This window comes from Anarhichas minor, unplaced genomic scaffold (assembly GCF_050575085.1).
Source record: "Anarhichas minor isolate MPS153535 unplaced genomic scaffold, ASM5057508v1 ptg000027l, whole genome shotgun sequence".
NCBI lineage: Eukaryota > Metazoa > Chordata > Actinopteri > Perciformes > Anarhichadidae > Anarhichas > Anarhichas minor.
In genome coordinates, this window is record NW_027466473.1 from 10,083,335 (window position 1) to 10,097,399 (window position 14,065).

A 14,065-nucleotide genomic window follows, 5' to 3' on the forward strand; every position below is an offset into this window, starting at 1 on the left:
TGTTTATAAATCAAATGATGAATCGTTAATGCTTTGCAAATGAGTAATAATCTAATATTATCTGTAAATGCAAGAGTATAATTCAAATGATTACAAATCTGGCAGCACAACATTTATTTTTATCTAATGGATGATTACTGGTTGTGAAGCCTTTTTACTGTTGTGTTATTTAGCACCAATCAATTAACAAAAAACGAATGCACGCTTTATGATTATAATTCATTGCACAGTGGCACCACCCCACTTGGTAATCTTTTCATTTTTGACCAAAACATCAGAATTTTTTTTTAAGTCTTTGGATATCAAGATATGGTAAAACAAGCTGTCAAGCATAAATACTTCTAATATATTGTATTTATATGGCAACCTAACAAATTGTTTTTCAGTGAAGCAGAAAATGCATAAACCAAAAGAAAGAAAATGTTTCCTTTAGTATTCTAACGAACAACATGTGTCCTTCTCTCAGATCCACTACGAGTGACCTTGTCCCCTAAGAATCTGAAAACTGGCATCAGCAGCACACTGTTCTTCACATGCACTGTGGAGGGCTCTCCAGAATACACCATCAACTGGTACCGCAACACAGAGTCCATCGTCCCCGACCAGCACATCTCCATCCAGGGACAACACAACGACACCTTGCAGATCACTGCAGCGCAGAAGTTCCACTCTGGGGCCTACCAGTGCTTCGCCTCCCGAAAGGGCCACACTGCTCAGGACTTTTCCATTATTCTGCTCGAGGGTATGTGGACAGAGACTGTCGGGGAACTAAACAAGTGCACATTCTGTATAAACACAGACGCAGCAGGCATTTTAATACAGCATCGTAACAGCAGGAAACCATGCTCTTTATGTTTACAGCTTCTACTTTAACTGTTGACTGTTATTCTTCATCTGACAAGCCGTGCATAAATTGTTTGCTGTTGCAAATGTCATTGATAGATACATAAAGAGAGATGGGCATGAACAGATCTGAAGTTGTTGAACATGTTGCTTTTTTGTCAGAACGTCTCACCACTCTGTCTTTATGTCCTTCTTTATTTTTCATCTTTCTCTGTCTCCTCTTAGATGGTACTCCTCGTATTGTGTCTTCCTTCAGCGAGCGGGTGGTGAACCCCGGCGAGCCTTTCTCCCTCATGTGTGGGGCCAAAGGAGCCCCGCCCCCCTCCATTACCTGGACGCTGGACGACGAGCCCGTGGTGCGAGACTCCACCTACAAGACCAGCCAGTACACCCTGTCCGACGGCCTGACCGTGTCACACGTCAACGTCAGCAGCCCGCTCATTCGAGATGGGGGAGTGTATCGTTGCGTCGCACGCAACTCGGCCGGTAGCGCCGAGTACCAAGCGCGCATAAACGTAAGAGGTGCCTGTCTGCTTTTCAATATAAATGCACTCTACACCTGATACAAACACAAGGGCTAGTGAGAGGCATAGATTACTTTGAATTCCAAACACAGTTACTATCTTCTCCTCTCCTCTATCTATCTATCTATCTATCTATCTATCTCTCTGTCTCTCTATCTGAGGGTACTTTAGAAAAAACACACAATCACTTAAGTATGAATATACACATATTTGATTAGATTAAAATCCACAAATATTCTCAATCAGATTTGAGTAAAGGGAGCATAACTAACCTCCCTCTCCACCTGTCAACTTGCCCCAATCACTCTATCCCTCAACCTGTATCTCTTCACCTCCTCCCGTCTCCGTGGCTGCTCCCTTACTCTGCCATGACCTCCCTCACCTCATCTGCCCCTCTCTCCGACCTCTTTGTCTTTTCTTTCCTCCCTCCATCCCCTCCCTCTCTTCCCTGTGTCTCCAGGTCCACCCCGAATCAGACCCATGCGGGACATCACCGCAGTGGCGGGCAGGAACACCTACATAACGTGCCGGGTGATTGGCTACCCGTATTACTCCATCAAGTGGCTGAAGGACGGCATGCAGCTGCCTGATAATCATCGTCAAGTGGTCTTTGAGAACGGCACCCTGAGGCTGACGGACGTGCAGAAGGGCGCAGACGAGGGCACCTACTTGTGTAGCGTTCTGATCCAGCCCCAGGTGTCAATCAACCAGACTGTTCATGTCACTGTCAAAGGTAAGCGTGAAGAGAAGAATGGATTCAAGGGGATAGAACTGCACTGGGCAATGTTTTAAGGTCAAATACACCCAGATAGAGGGACCCACCAGTGACTACTTGATTGGAATGTGCTGTGGCTTCACCCTATTTTCCAAAAGACATTCACTTGAACACATCACTGTATCTAAAATTCAAAATGTCTCTTAAAACAGTAGTGAGAAAGCAATCTGTCCCAAAAAAATACCTGAAATAGCCGTTATTAGTTCTTTGCCGTTCTTTTTCATTTAGGAAAAAGCAACAACAGAATTTGGTATTAAAAAATACATAAATAAACACGTATGCAGTTTACAGATGTTAGATAAAGAGATTACTGGGTATCAGAGTATCTAACCACTACCAATTGGAGACACCAATGTTCAAAGTTGTGCAGTGCTCCGTTACAGTAATGCTTGACAGACTCAGATGGTGGTTTAGGATAGATTTATGTTTCGCTGTGCGTTTGTGCATTTTGTTTAGTCTGTGAGAGGGGTAACGATGGTAGCAGGGCAGCTGCAGAGGTGTTTAAGTGTGTGTGCATGTGCCTGCGTGCGAGTGTGTCTCTGATTTAATTAGATGAATAATAATGAAGCCTAGATTAAATCCCCCAGATGTCTCAGCTGTAGTACCCCCACCCCAACCTCTATTACTATGGCAACGGAATGACTTCCTCCTGCCAATTGGACTCTAACCAGAGCAGCTATTATGGGCTGCAGGAGATGGGGGGTGCAGGGGGGGGGGGGGGGGGGGAGAGGGGCCCACTGGCCAATGACCTTCTCTCGCTCTCTCTCTCTCAGCAGTACTCCAGATGGCCACACTGCCACTCATCCACATCTATCGCTACCTTTATTCCACGTCTATTGTTACCTTTATTCCACTGACTTCTCCTCTCTCCCCCAGTGCCGCCGCTCATCCAGCCCTTCGATATCCCCTCTACCTCAGTGGGGAAGCTCATGTACATCGCCTGTGTGGTGTCATCTGGGGACATGCCCATACGCATCACCTGGCACAAAGACGGCCAGCTCATCGTGCCAGGCTCCGCCTCTGGAGTCGCAATAGAGACCAAAGAGTTCATGAGCTCCCTGCAAATATCCAAGGTGACACTGAAGCACAATGGAAACTACACCTGCATCGCCAGCAACGCCGCCGCCACCGTCAGCTGGGAACGACAGTTGATTGTTACTGGTGAGAGATTGAGCGAAGGGAGAATGGCATGATGGTGAATTAGGTCAGATCAGATGTGCAGAGGGAGCTTAGAATTGTACATGTTATTTTAGGAACACTACACACTCTAGCTTTTGCTGTGAGACCTTTTTTTAGTTCTTCCATTAAGGTTAATCACATCTTTTTGTTTCTCAGTGCCACCACGTTTTGTTGTGCAGCCCAACAATCAAGATTGTATCTACGGCAAAGCTGGAGTTCTCAACTGCTCTGTGGAGGGTTACCCACCTCCAAAAGTCATGTGGAAACATGCTAAAGGTAACATCATCCCTCCCTACAACGTCATAAAAACGATATCATGTGAACAAGGAGAAATTGAAGCGCTAACATGCATTTACTTTGTGTGGTGCAGGTGTAGGAAACCCTCAGCAGTACCACCCAGTCCCGCTGACTGGCCGAATCCAGATCATGTCAAACGGCTCTCTGCTCATCCGACACGTGCTTGAGGACGACCGTGGGTACTACCTCTGTCAGGCCTCCAACGGAGTGGGCTCAGACATCAGTAAGAGCATGATCCTCACTGTCAAGAGTAAGTGTCAATCATACTCTCTTTGGCTTGAACACTTTCATAACCACATCTCCTGGATTGCACATGCACTGTACACAGAGACAAGCCGTAGCTTTTTTTTAGGGAAGTCAGCTCTTCTGAGATGCACTTTTGCCCCAGGCTATAAAGCCTGTACTGAACCTAACAAAACCTTGTCTCCGTCCTGCACATCACTAACTGGAGGTATCTTTGCTATTGATTGATGTGTTCCGGCTGCCGGTCTGTGGGCTCCTGAATGTTTGGTGGGGAAAAGGACTGATGAATTAGTGATGAAAACAAAACCGCAGGAACCCGTTCAATCAATAATCTATGTCTGAGGAAAGGAGGTGGAAAAAGAATTGGGAGTGGAAGAAGAAGGCGGACAGGGAGGAGGTAGAGTAAGAGGGCCAGCGGGGCTTGAAGCGTGAAATGAAAATGGAAAACGAAGTGCAGAAATAGAGATGTCTATACATCTGTAATATATCCTCGGTTTCCAATACCACATCCCTGTTCCCTCGTCTCATTACTCCATATAATACCATTCGTCACACTGACATATGTCTGCTTTTCTGCTCAGTTCCTGCCATGATCACCAGCCACCCCAACACCACCATGGCGAGGAAGGGCCAGACCAAGGACCTGAACTGCACAGCGCGTGGCGAGCAGCCCATCATCATCCGATGGGAGAGAGGAGACACCGTCATTGACGCCGAGAGAAACCCCCGTTACTCCATAACCATCAATAAGAAGGGCGACGAAGTCATCTCCACGCTTAAGGTTAGATACCGAATACCGCACCCAGGAGACCCTGAACGCAGCATGATGCCCTCACACCATAACTGAGAGGGATTGTTAGATGCTGCGTGGAGAATAAACAGCGACTTCAATTTTCTTTCTGTAAAATATATTCTGTGAAATAAGAAGTGTAATTTTTTTCAAAATAAGGCCACAAGCCACTAATGCTACAAAATGCGTCTCGGCTCTTAACTATAGGAAAGTACCAGGAATCTTTCGTTATTGCCGGGAGTTAGAGAGGATCAGTGTGACACATTGTAACCATTTTCTGTTTGCGTTGATGCTCACAGCTGAACCCAGCCGAGCGAGGAGATTCTGTCTTTTTCTCCTGCCATGCCATCAACTCCTATGGAGAGGGTCGAGGGCTCATCCAACTCACTGTGCAAGGTATCACTAGCACAAACTGTACACGTCTCACAACCTTATTTAATTGACTGAAACATTAGGCCTCAAAACACAGTCTATGTGGATATGTAAACAGTCCAGTGGGAAAATGTGTTTGAATCAGATCTCCCAACGCTTTAGTTAAGTACTGCAGGTGAAAAGCTCTTACCTTCCTCTCTCTCTCACACAATCATACAGAACCACCAGATCCCCCTGAACTGGAAGTGAGGGAGGTGAAGGACAGGAGCATGAACCTTCGCTGGATCCAAAGGTTCGATGGAAACAGCATCATCACCAGCTACGACATCGAGTACAAGAACAAGTCAGGTGGGTATCCTAAATTTCGACGTGTATGTCCGATTGTTTTTAAAATACACGTCTTAAAAACTTCTCAAATCTTTTTGTATTTGACAGATTCCTGGGATCACATGTACACAACCAGGAACATCTCACCCACCAACAACCAGGCCAACATTGTCGAGTTGCACCCGGCTTGTGTTTACAGCATCCGCATGTACTCCTACAACAAGATAGGCCGAAGCCTGCCCAGCAAAGAGCTCACAATCAGTACTGAGGAAGCACGTAAGTGATTGTTTTCTCCTCTAGAAAGCACATTTGTCTGTTTTTTCTTTACGTCTGCTTTACTTTTTCTAAAAATAGTAATTTCTAAGGACTAAGAATATTGACGCTAACACTTGATTTTTATTCTTATCTTCCATCAACAGCGCCTGATGGGCCACCGATGGAAGTAATCCTCACACCAATGACATCGCAGAGCATACGGGTTACTTGGAGGGTAAAATCACTACTATGATTATTATTATTATACCCAGAGAACGAATACCTCTGTCTACACAACAGTTCAGTTAAATGTTAATGCTGTCCTGAAAACTGAATATATATGCCCTGTATGTCTTAACCTACAATCGTCTTCAAGTTTAAGCATGCCTAAACGTTAAATTGATTAATACACTGCATTGTGACAGGCTTAATAATTATTATATATTGTTTTTTTTAAGCAAGAATTAATGCAAATATGCAAATATTTAAGCTTTTGCTGTTAGTAGTTCCATATGAGGGATAAGCACTTACACAAACTGTTTGGTTAGTTAAAAGATGACAAAGGAGGCCAAAGAATTCTGAGCTGTACAACTAGACATTGGTGAAAGTATCAGTTACAGTAATGCAAACATAAATAACACTCACTCATTACTCTTAACCGGCCCCCCGGACGGAAGGGGCCGCTAGTGATAACACAACTGAGTGCATCGCCACACAGTGGAACTTCATGTCTATGGGGAACAGTTAGCTCACTTTTATTGTTTTGGATGGTGTATTTGGCTAAAAAGCTATCAGCTAACTGAAATGCACACACAGCTGACTGCATCGCTGCCACTCTGCGACAGAAACACATTCATTCTGTGCCTTTTTGTTGGGCATCAACCGTTTAACTGCATATTGTTGAAAAAAATAGAAATTAAACCTAAATGAAAGCTTCTAATCACGGCCACACCCGTGAGACAAAGCTGGGATGCTATTCTACGTTTTACTGTTATTATTGTACATATTACTGCTAAATTCAAAAATATCTCACCAGTGATTTTATTGCAGCTAAACAAAGTTTAAGTTTGACATGCCATGCACTTTAATATTAATAGCTATCATCACATTTCTTTCAGGCTCCTAAGAAGGAGCTGCAGAACGGGGTGATCAGAGGCTACCAGATCGGTTACAGAGAGAACGGTCCGGGCAGCAACGGCCAGTACAGCATAGTGGAGATGAAAGCTACAGGAGACAGCGAAGTGTACACCTTGGACAACCTCAAGAAGTTTGCCCAGTACGGGGTTGTGGTCCAGGCCTTCAACAGAGCCGGGACGGGACCCTCCAGTACTGAGATCAACGCTACCACGTTGGAAGATGGTAGGAGAGCCATGGAGAGAAGGATGGATGAAAACGAACGTAGATGGCGAGAGGAGTGTAGACACAGCTGAGAGAGAGTGGACTGCTAGACTGTGTGTAGGAGTGTGGGAGGACATGAGGGAGAGCGGAGAGAGACAGAAATTAAAAGAACCCTAAAGCGCATCTCTTTGATTTGTCAAAAAGAATAGAAAATATAGTCAAATGCAGCAACAGCATGGTTGGTGGTATAGTAATAATGCGGTATATATATATATATACATAGAAATATATATGTTATATATATATATATATATATATATATATATATATATATAGACACACTCACAGACAAATGCGGTGAAATTAATTTGCAGCACATCCCCCATTTTTCTTTCCACTTTAATTAGCACCCTCATTAGGCTGGTAGAGAGCGAGAGAGGAACAAGAAACCCTATTACTCTCTAAATGTCTGCCCACTCTGCCTCTCCTTTTCTTCATCTTCCTCTTCCTCCCAGTGGTCCCCTTCTCCTTCCCCTCATCCTCTCTATTTTACATATTTTTATTTCTTATAGATTCTTAAAGAAATATACCCTGATCATGGTAACAGTAATAGTGATGGTAATTGTCCAGATAGTCGGAAGCTGCTCCAAACAGCAGCAATTACACGAACATTGTCTTCCTTCAGATTTTATCCTCCACCTCTCAGCTCACCCCGCCCTCTTCATCTGCATTTTAACCCCTTAAGGTGTAGCTGTTTTACTATTCATGTTGCTTTCACTCAAGGCTCTTCCTCCCCTCCACCGACCCCCTGTACACCTCCTCTCCTTCTCCCCTCCGTGCTCTTAAAGCTAGCAATGAACAAGGAGCTAATTTGAGCTTATTTGACTGATTTGTTTCAGCAGAGATTGCCTCTGTGTTGTTGGTTTTAAGTAGTCGTTAATTATCTGTGCTTCAGCCGCCATGCCAGATCAGTCAGGTCTTCTTAGCAACAGCAATAACCAAGGATTTTTGACAAGTAGAAATCGTTAGAACAATCTCAATACGCATGTATTTGAACCATGTAGCACTAACACTCGCCCCATGCTCTCTCCAGTTCCCAGCGAGCCTCCGCAGAACGTGCGCGCCATCTCTGTGACGTCGGACGAGGCGGTGATCACATGGGCAGAGCCTCCACGGCTGACGCTGCACGGTGTGCTGAAAGGCTACCGGGTTGTGTTTTGGTCCCTCTTCCCTGACGGAGGTGGGTGCTGTGGGGGCCAGGCCCAGTGGCCAATGCAGAGTAATTATCACCTATCTCATTCTAAAGTTCACCAACACCCCCCCCCCCCCCCCCCCCCCCCTCCCACCCACCTACCTCCCTGTCAGTGTTGTGAGTCAGAATGTGTTAATATGTGTCTGCACTTTTCTCATAAAGCACTTCCTGTTGCTGTGTGTCTTTGGATTTGTCCATGTTTGCCCTTGTTTCTTTGTGTCTTAGATTCTTAACACCATCAATATTGATGGGATGAGATTACGTTTACAGTACTTGAGTGTGTTTGTGATCCTATGTCTGTTCAATCCTGTGTCCCAAAAATGTATTTCATTTACAACAAATTTGCATTTGTGAAAGTGTTTTGTGGGAAATGACGTCCATATAATGGTAAGAAAAGTACAGTTTGTGGTTATGTTTAGGCTACTAAAGCACTCTGTTATGGTTAGTGAAAGACTGTGGAGCGAGACAGGACATGTTGACTTTTTCAATATTTAACCAAAACCACAGTCTTTTCTAAAAGGTGCTAAATTTGAAATTCAGAGTACATCTATATCTGAGCCGGCAGCTAACAGCGCTAACAGTGCAAACAATGACAGCAGTGCTGACAGAGCTAACAGTGTTTACCTGAGGAGTAGCGGAGGTTGGACGCTACGCTTGTGCAACGATGCAGTCGGTTGGAACGACGTTATCAGCTGTAACCGCCGTATGAGAGCAGTGTAGAGTGCGGCCATTAGCTATCCACTGGGGTACTCTTATATGCACTAACGTGCACTAAAATGCACACGAGTCCAGTAAACAAAGCACAGAGAAGCTCAGATAACAACACACACAGAGGGAAGGTAAACATTACTCCACTATATCTATGAATAGCAAATAGTAAGTATATTAATGCTCTGTCATATAAAGAGCCTTTAACCTTAACAAAGTGTTTTGGTAGCCTATAAACTGTGTGGGACACAACTCACAAATCCATGCATCTGCTTTAAAGTTTGGTGCTTCCTATAACCAACCATCCACCTTGACTGTCTCCCTACAACTGCTGCCTTGTAATCCAGGCAGTCATCACATTTCCTCCAAAACATATTTAGCAAAGCAAGTTAGTAGTATATAACAGTTTTTTGTAGAAATCAGATTTGGTTGTGTGTACTCTCAAACTGTTTTTCCTGTCCTCAGAATGGGGAGAGATGCAGAATATCACCACCCAACGGGAACAGGTTGAGCTGCGAGGACTCGAGAAGTTCACCAACTACAGTGTTCAGGTGCTGGCCTACACACAAGCTGGAGACGGGGTCCGCAGCAACGTCCTGTATATCCAAACCCGCGAGGACCGTGAGTATAGACACTCTGACTCACACTCTGAAGAAAAAGATGTCAGCCTTTAACTTTTTTTGTCATTTTGTATGCGGGAATAAATCCAAATAGAGCAGAGCTTGAACTATGCTTGCACAGTGTATGGGGTGAGGGTAAAGGGGGTAGGGAGATGGGAGGGGGATATATATAAAAAAGACGCTGTATCTCAAACCCGTGTCAAAAGCTCATTTATGCTGGGAAGCTCCATTAGCAGTACTAATAAGAATTAAGAGGCTTTGGGTCCGCGGCTCAGGGCTGAGGGAGGGCTGGCGGGAGACACTAGGGGGAGGGGAGGGGTGCTCCCTTGGAGCATATACCATCAGCCATCAGCCCGGCCCGCATCCCTTCCACCAGCCCTCTTGCCATAGGCATAGGGATTAACTTCTCTTGGATTAGAGAGAATTAATTTTCTGCTTACACCATTGGAGGTGGGATTACAGCCGGATCCATGTCTCTTTATAGAGGAGGGAGAGGAGGATGGGCCTGGGGGTTGAAGATGGAAAGATAGAAAGGTGATCACACAGCCTGTTCGTAGCCGACAAAACAAATGAACCGTCCAAAAAGACAGACGTAGTAGTAATGTCATTGCCAAGAATTTATTTTTCTCAGCCCATTTAAATTGGACTGCTAGGCCTGCATTCTCTTTGTATTTAGTTGAACCCTTTACTGTGACACATCCTCCGCTGATTGGCACTGTAGTGCATAATATATTTATGTAGGTGGGGATGTTGGCTCAGCACCATTGTGCCTCGCTTCCTTGTCATCACACGGGCCACGCTGGCTGTGCAGCAGACTGTCTGTGTGTCTGTCTGGAGTCCTGGGCAGATTTTGGGCACCAGATGGGACTTAACTCTCCCCCCCTCCTACTGCCACTCCTACTTTGACATGGAGGTCCAGTTATGATAATGATGACTGCCTCCTCTGCCCCTCCCCAACACCACCACCACCATCATCACTCCCCCAGGAACTGCACCTATCATTCTCCCCATTCTTTCATCCCCCGCCTCCCTCTTTTAGAACCTCCCTTGCTACATCTATCCTTTTGGAGTTTTTATCCCTGCTCATGTAATGTGCAAAATGAAGGAGTCCCGACAGCATGGGCTGGTTGAATGACTGGATCAGGGGGCCTCACATAAAAGAAAAAGAGGAGTTGGGGGTTGGATTTAGAGAGCCGGGTCTTACAATGCGGTAGCCTTCTGTAGACCCCAGATGAGGCCCACTGTCAAGTGCTAGTCCTATTTATGGTGGGGATTGAATAGGCTTGGCACTGTGAACCCCATACTGTAAGGCCAATGCGACAAAAGCCTTTCTTAGCATCCTGTGTCCTGATGTGTTTTGGTTTAAGTGTGCATCCATTTTAAACCCTTCTAACGCCTTTAGATGGCGATGAGAGCATTATGTGGTGTCCAGCGTCCGGCTTAAGTGGCTAGCAGAGGATCAGACACTATTGTCTAATCTGTTTGTGGGTTTGAGAGTTAAGAGAACGCTGGGTGTCACAGAGTCAGAACTGCTGACCAATGTCTGACTGAACATATGTCGCCACCGTCCACCCAAAGGGAGTTCTTCCAAGTCCTCCCAGAGCGGCTTAGTGCAGGATAAGACTAGCAATCTGCAACGAGCCTGCTCACTTTAATAGGCATCCAACACCCAGCATGTGCATGCACACACACACACACACGCACACACGCACACATGCACACATGCACATTTCCGCTTTGCTGATGTTCCCATGTGTTTTCTATAGTTCCTGGTCCACCTGCTGGCATCAAGGCAGTTCCCTCCTCTCCAAGTAGTGTGGTTGTGTCTTGGTTGCCTCCACACAAACCAAACGGTGTTATCCGCAAGTACACCATCTACTGCTCCAGTCCAGGGTCTGGGCAGCCGGTAAGTCCTTCCTCTGTGTGTGTGTGTGTGTGTGTGTGTGACTCATACAGTATAAAGGGCCAGTAGGAAATGTTCCAGGTAATTGAGAAGCAAGGAATTTGTGAACTTGATAGAAATCTACCAATGGAAATAATTCATTTTTATCTATTATTATTAATTGAACGTGTGCGTGTGTGAGTATCCTTGCGAGTGTCTCTCTTTCACCGTGTTTGCACCATCGCTTTATTTCCTGCCCTCCCAGATGAACAGATGAGGTTGTCTTGGCAACCTGATGAGACGTAGATATGCAAATGAAGCAGAGAACAAGCTCACACATGCACACTGCCGCATCAGAAACACACACATACACACATTTACAGACATCACATTTCAACATTTTCTATTTATACACGTGTGTGCGGCATTTCGGTTTTGGTTAGATCGTGTGCACACAAACACCAACACACAGTGAAATCTGATATCAGGATAGAATCTCACTTTCTTATTATTCACAAATACTCCTCCCTCTCTGTGCATGAGTGCCATGTAAATGAGCATGGGCAGGGAGGAGAGAGAGGGAGGGAGGAAGGGAGGGGGGAAAGGAGGTTGAGAGGGAGAAAGAGACACACCATTAGAGGTAGGGAGAGACTGAGGGGGAAATGAGAGGAAACGAGAGAGATGAGGGGAGAGGGAGAGAGTGAGAGACGGGCTGGGAAGAAGGGAGGAGCAGAGGAGGGTATCAGTCACATCGAGATGAGAGTGCTTTTGTCCGTCTTTTCATTATCTCCCCGTATCACTCCCTGGATCACCACAACACCGCCGCTCTGCTGAAGGAATGTTCGAACGCACCCCCTACACACACACATCCCCCCCCTCCTCCCTCCCTCGGTCCCTCCATCCTCTCCTCTTCGCTGAGCTAGATGGAGGGGGATAGAAGGAAAGAGGGGAAAGCAAATGGTGAAGGAACAGAAGATGAACACTGAGAGATGAACAGATTAAAGAGATAGAACAGAGGATCGACTTGAGAGAGAACAGTGTTTTTGCGCGCGCGTTGGCATGTGTGTGTGTGTGTGTGTTTTTGTGCCTGCAGGTGTATGTGTGAATATTTTCTCAAAGATGTGTTTGTTGGAAAAATATCCACAGGAACACAGTTTAATGCAGCACCGAGGCCTGAAATACAAATTTTCTTAACCCAGTTAATAAATCTGCCTATGTGAGGTGATATAATTTAATTTGTGTCAAATTTATTTGGAGTGATCTGTTCCATTCTGTCTTGCCCAAAAAAGAAAAAGAAAAACCTGAGGAAATCCATGCACTTAATCTTGATGCATGTTTTTATTTCATTTATTTATCTTACACTTTTTTGTAGTAATTAATACTTAATTGTAACGGTCCTGAAACACTGTTACGATTCTCAAAACATGAAATACAATCACCACATTCATTTGCACTGTGTAGCACAGCACTTATCGTGTCCTTCAAAAGGATGTCACGTTCTCAAAACATTAAACTTGTGTGTCAAAGGTAAATAAATTCATCAACGTGCAAATCGCTGCCATCACAATGACACTTCCATTCGTCATCGTTTCACTCAAGACTGTCAAAAGTCTACCGATTAATTAAGGTTTCTTGCCTGCTTCAGGATGTTTGCCAGCAATGTTCTGAGTTTTTCAAAGCACTGAGTTCACAGGGAAATTTTCATTATTCTTTCGAGAGGTCATTCATATTTGACAAAGACAGGTCCCTATACCAAGAACCAGCAAATACAAACAAGAGAAATAACTAATTGGAGAACAGCTGGATGCCTAAATTAATTTAAGCAATAACACAATTCATAAGGAATATGAATACATATCAGAGTTACATGAAATTACAGTTATGGATCCCTGTCAATATAGCACACAGGAATTTCCCATGCGATCTTTTTTAAATCTCTATTCACTCTATGTCTGTGTTAGTGTTAAAAGCCCTGTAAACTCTGTCAATTGAAACACCTGTCCCCACACACTAGACATGTCAGCCTCATCATTTTATCTTTAAGAAGGCAAGCTGTGCTGATATCTGATCTATTTAAAAGTTCACTTCTTTTGTTCCCAAGAAAATTAAGACTTGAAATGAGAAAGAGTGTTGTCTTTCAATACCCATTTGGGAGGTATGAGCCGTCAACACTTCTTTCGTCCGAGAGCGGCCATGAAGTCTGTCGTGTCACTGTCTCATCACACTTTGCTAACATGACATCCCATGCCCTCTGTCCCAGGCGCCCAGTGAGTACGAGGCCAACCCAGAGATGCTCTTCTACCGCATCACACACCTTACCCGTGGTAAACAATACCACATCTGGTCTGCAGCCGTGACAACTGCCGGCCGAGGCAACATCAGCTCAAAGGTCACAGTGGAGCCTGCTGGGAAAGGTGGGTCCTTCGGGCGAGCCTGTAGTGGAGGAGAAGGGTAAAGGGATTTCTGTAAAGGTTATGAGGGAGAGCGCTCTAGAGATGGCTATGAAACGGCAACATGATCTCCTGTAGACAAATCTCTCTCATCACCCTCTCTCCTCCTCTCTCTGTCCTGCTCTCTCTGTTATGGATTGACAGCCGTAGTATTGATTAAGTAGTGGCTATTTTGCAAGAAACGCTGTTGTTAATTATGTGGTGATGAAC

At 45.0% G+C, this 14,065-nt stretch overlaps 1 protein-coding gene across 2 annotated transcripts in view; it reads left to right on the forward strand.

Annotated features, from left to right (window-relative positions):
- The window catches only part of LOC142960208 (cell adhesion molecule DSCAML1-like), a 49,370-nt gene that overhangs the window by 30,410 nt on the left and 4,895 nt on the right, over nucleotides 1–14,065 (forward strand). The window contains exons 6-21 of one of the 2 annotated variants that reach the window (XM_076101918.1): nucleotides 467–742; nucleotides 1,069–1,365; nucleotides 1,828–2,100; nucleotides 3,019–3,303; nucleotides 3,478–3,597; nucleotides 3,692–3,868; nucleotides 4,443–4,642; nucleotides 4,951–5,047; nucleotides 5,243–5,371; nucleotides 5,459–5,626; nucleotides 5,770–5,840; nucleotides 6,724–6,964; nucleotides 8,037–8,222; nucleotides 9,369–9,524; nucleotides 11,290–11,429; nucleotides 13,666–13,819. In XM_076101918.1, coding sequence (XP_075958033.1) covers nucleotides 467–742; nucleotides 1,069–1,365; nucleotides 1,828–2,100; nucleotides 3,019–3,303; nucleotides 3,478–3,597; nucleotides 3,692–3,868; nucleotides 4,443–4,642; nucleotides 4,951–5,047; nucleotides 5,243–5,371; nucleotides 5,459–5,626; nucleotides 5,770–5,840; nucleotides 6,724–6,964; nucleotides 8,037–8,222; nucleotides 9,369–9,524; nucleotides 11,290–11,429; nucleotides 13,666–13,819 — 2,970 coding nt within the window. The remainder of the gene's footprint in view (nucleotides 1–466; nucleotides 743–1,068; nucleotides 1,366–1,827; nucleotides 2,101–3,018; nucleotides 3,304–3,477; nucleotides 3,598–3,691; nucleotides 3,869–4,442; nucleotides 4,643–4,950; nucleotides 5,048–5,242; nucleotides 5,372–5,458; nucleotides 5,627–5,769; nucleotides 5,841–6,723; nucleotides 6,965–8,036; nucleotides 8,223–9,368; nucleotides 9,525–11,289; nucleotides 11,430–13,665; nucleotides 13,820–14,065) is intronic. The other variant, XM_076101919.1, reaches the window with a different exon arrangement.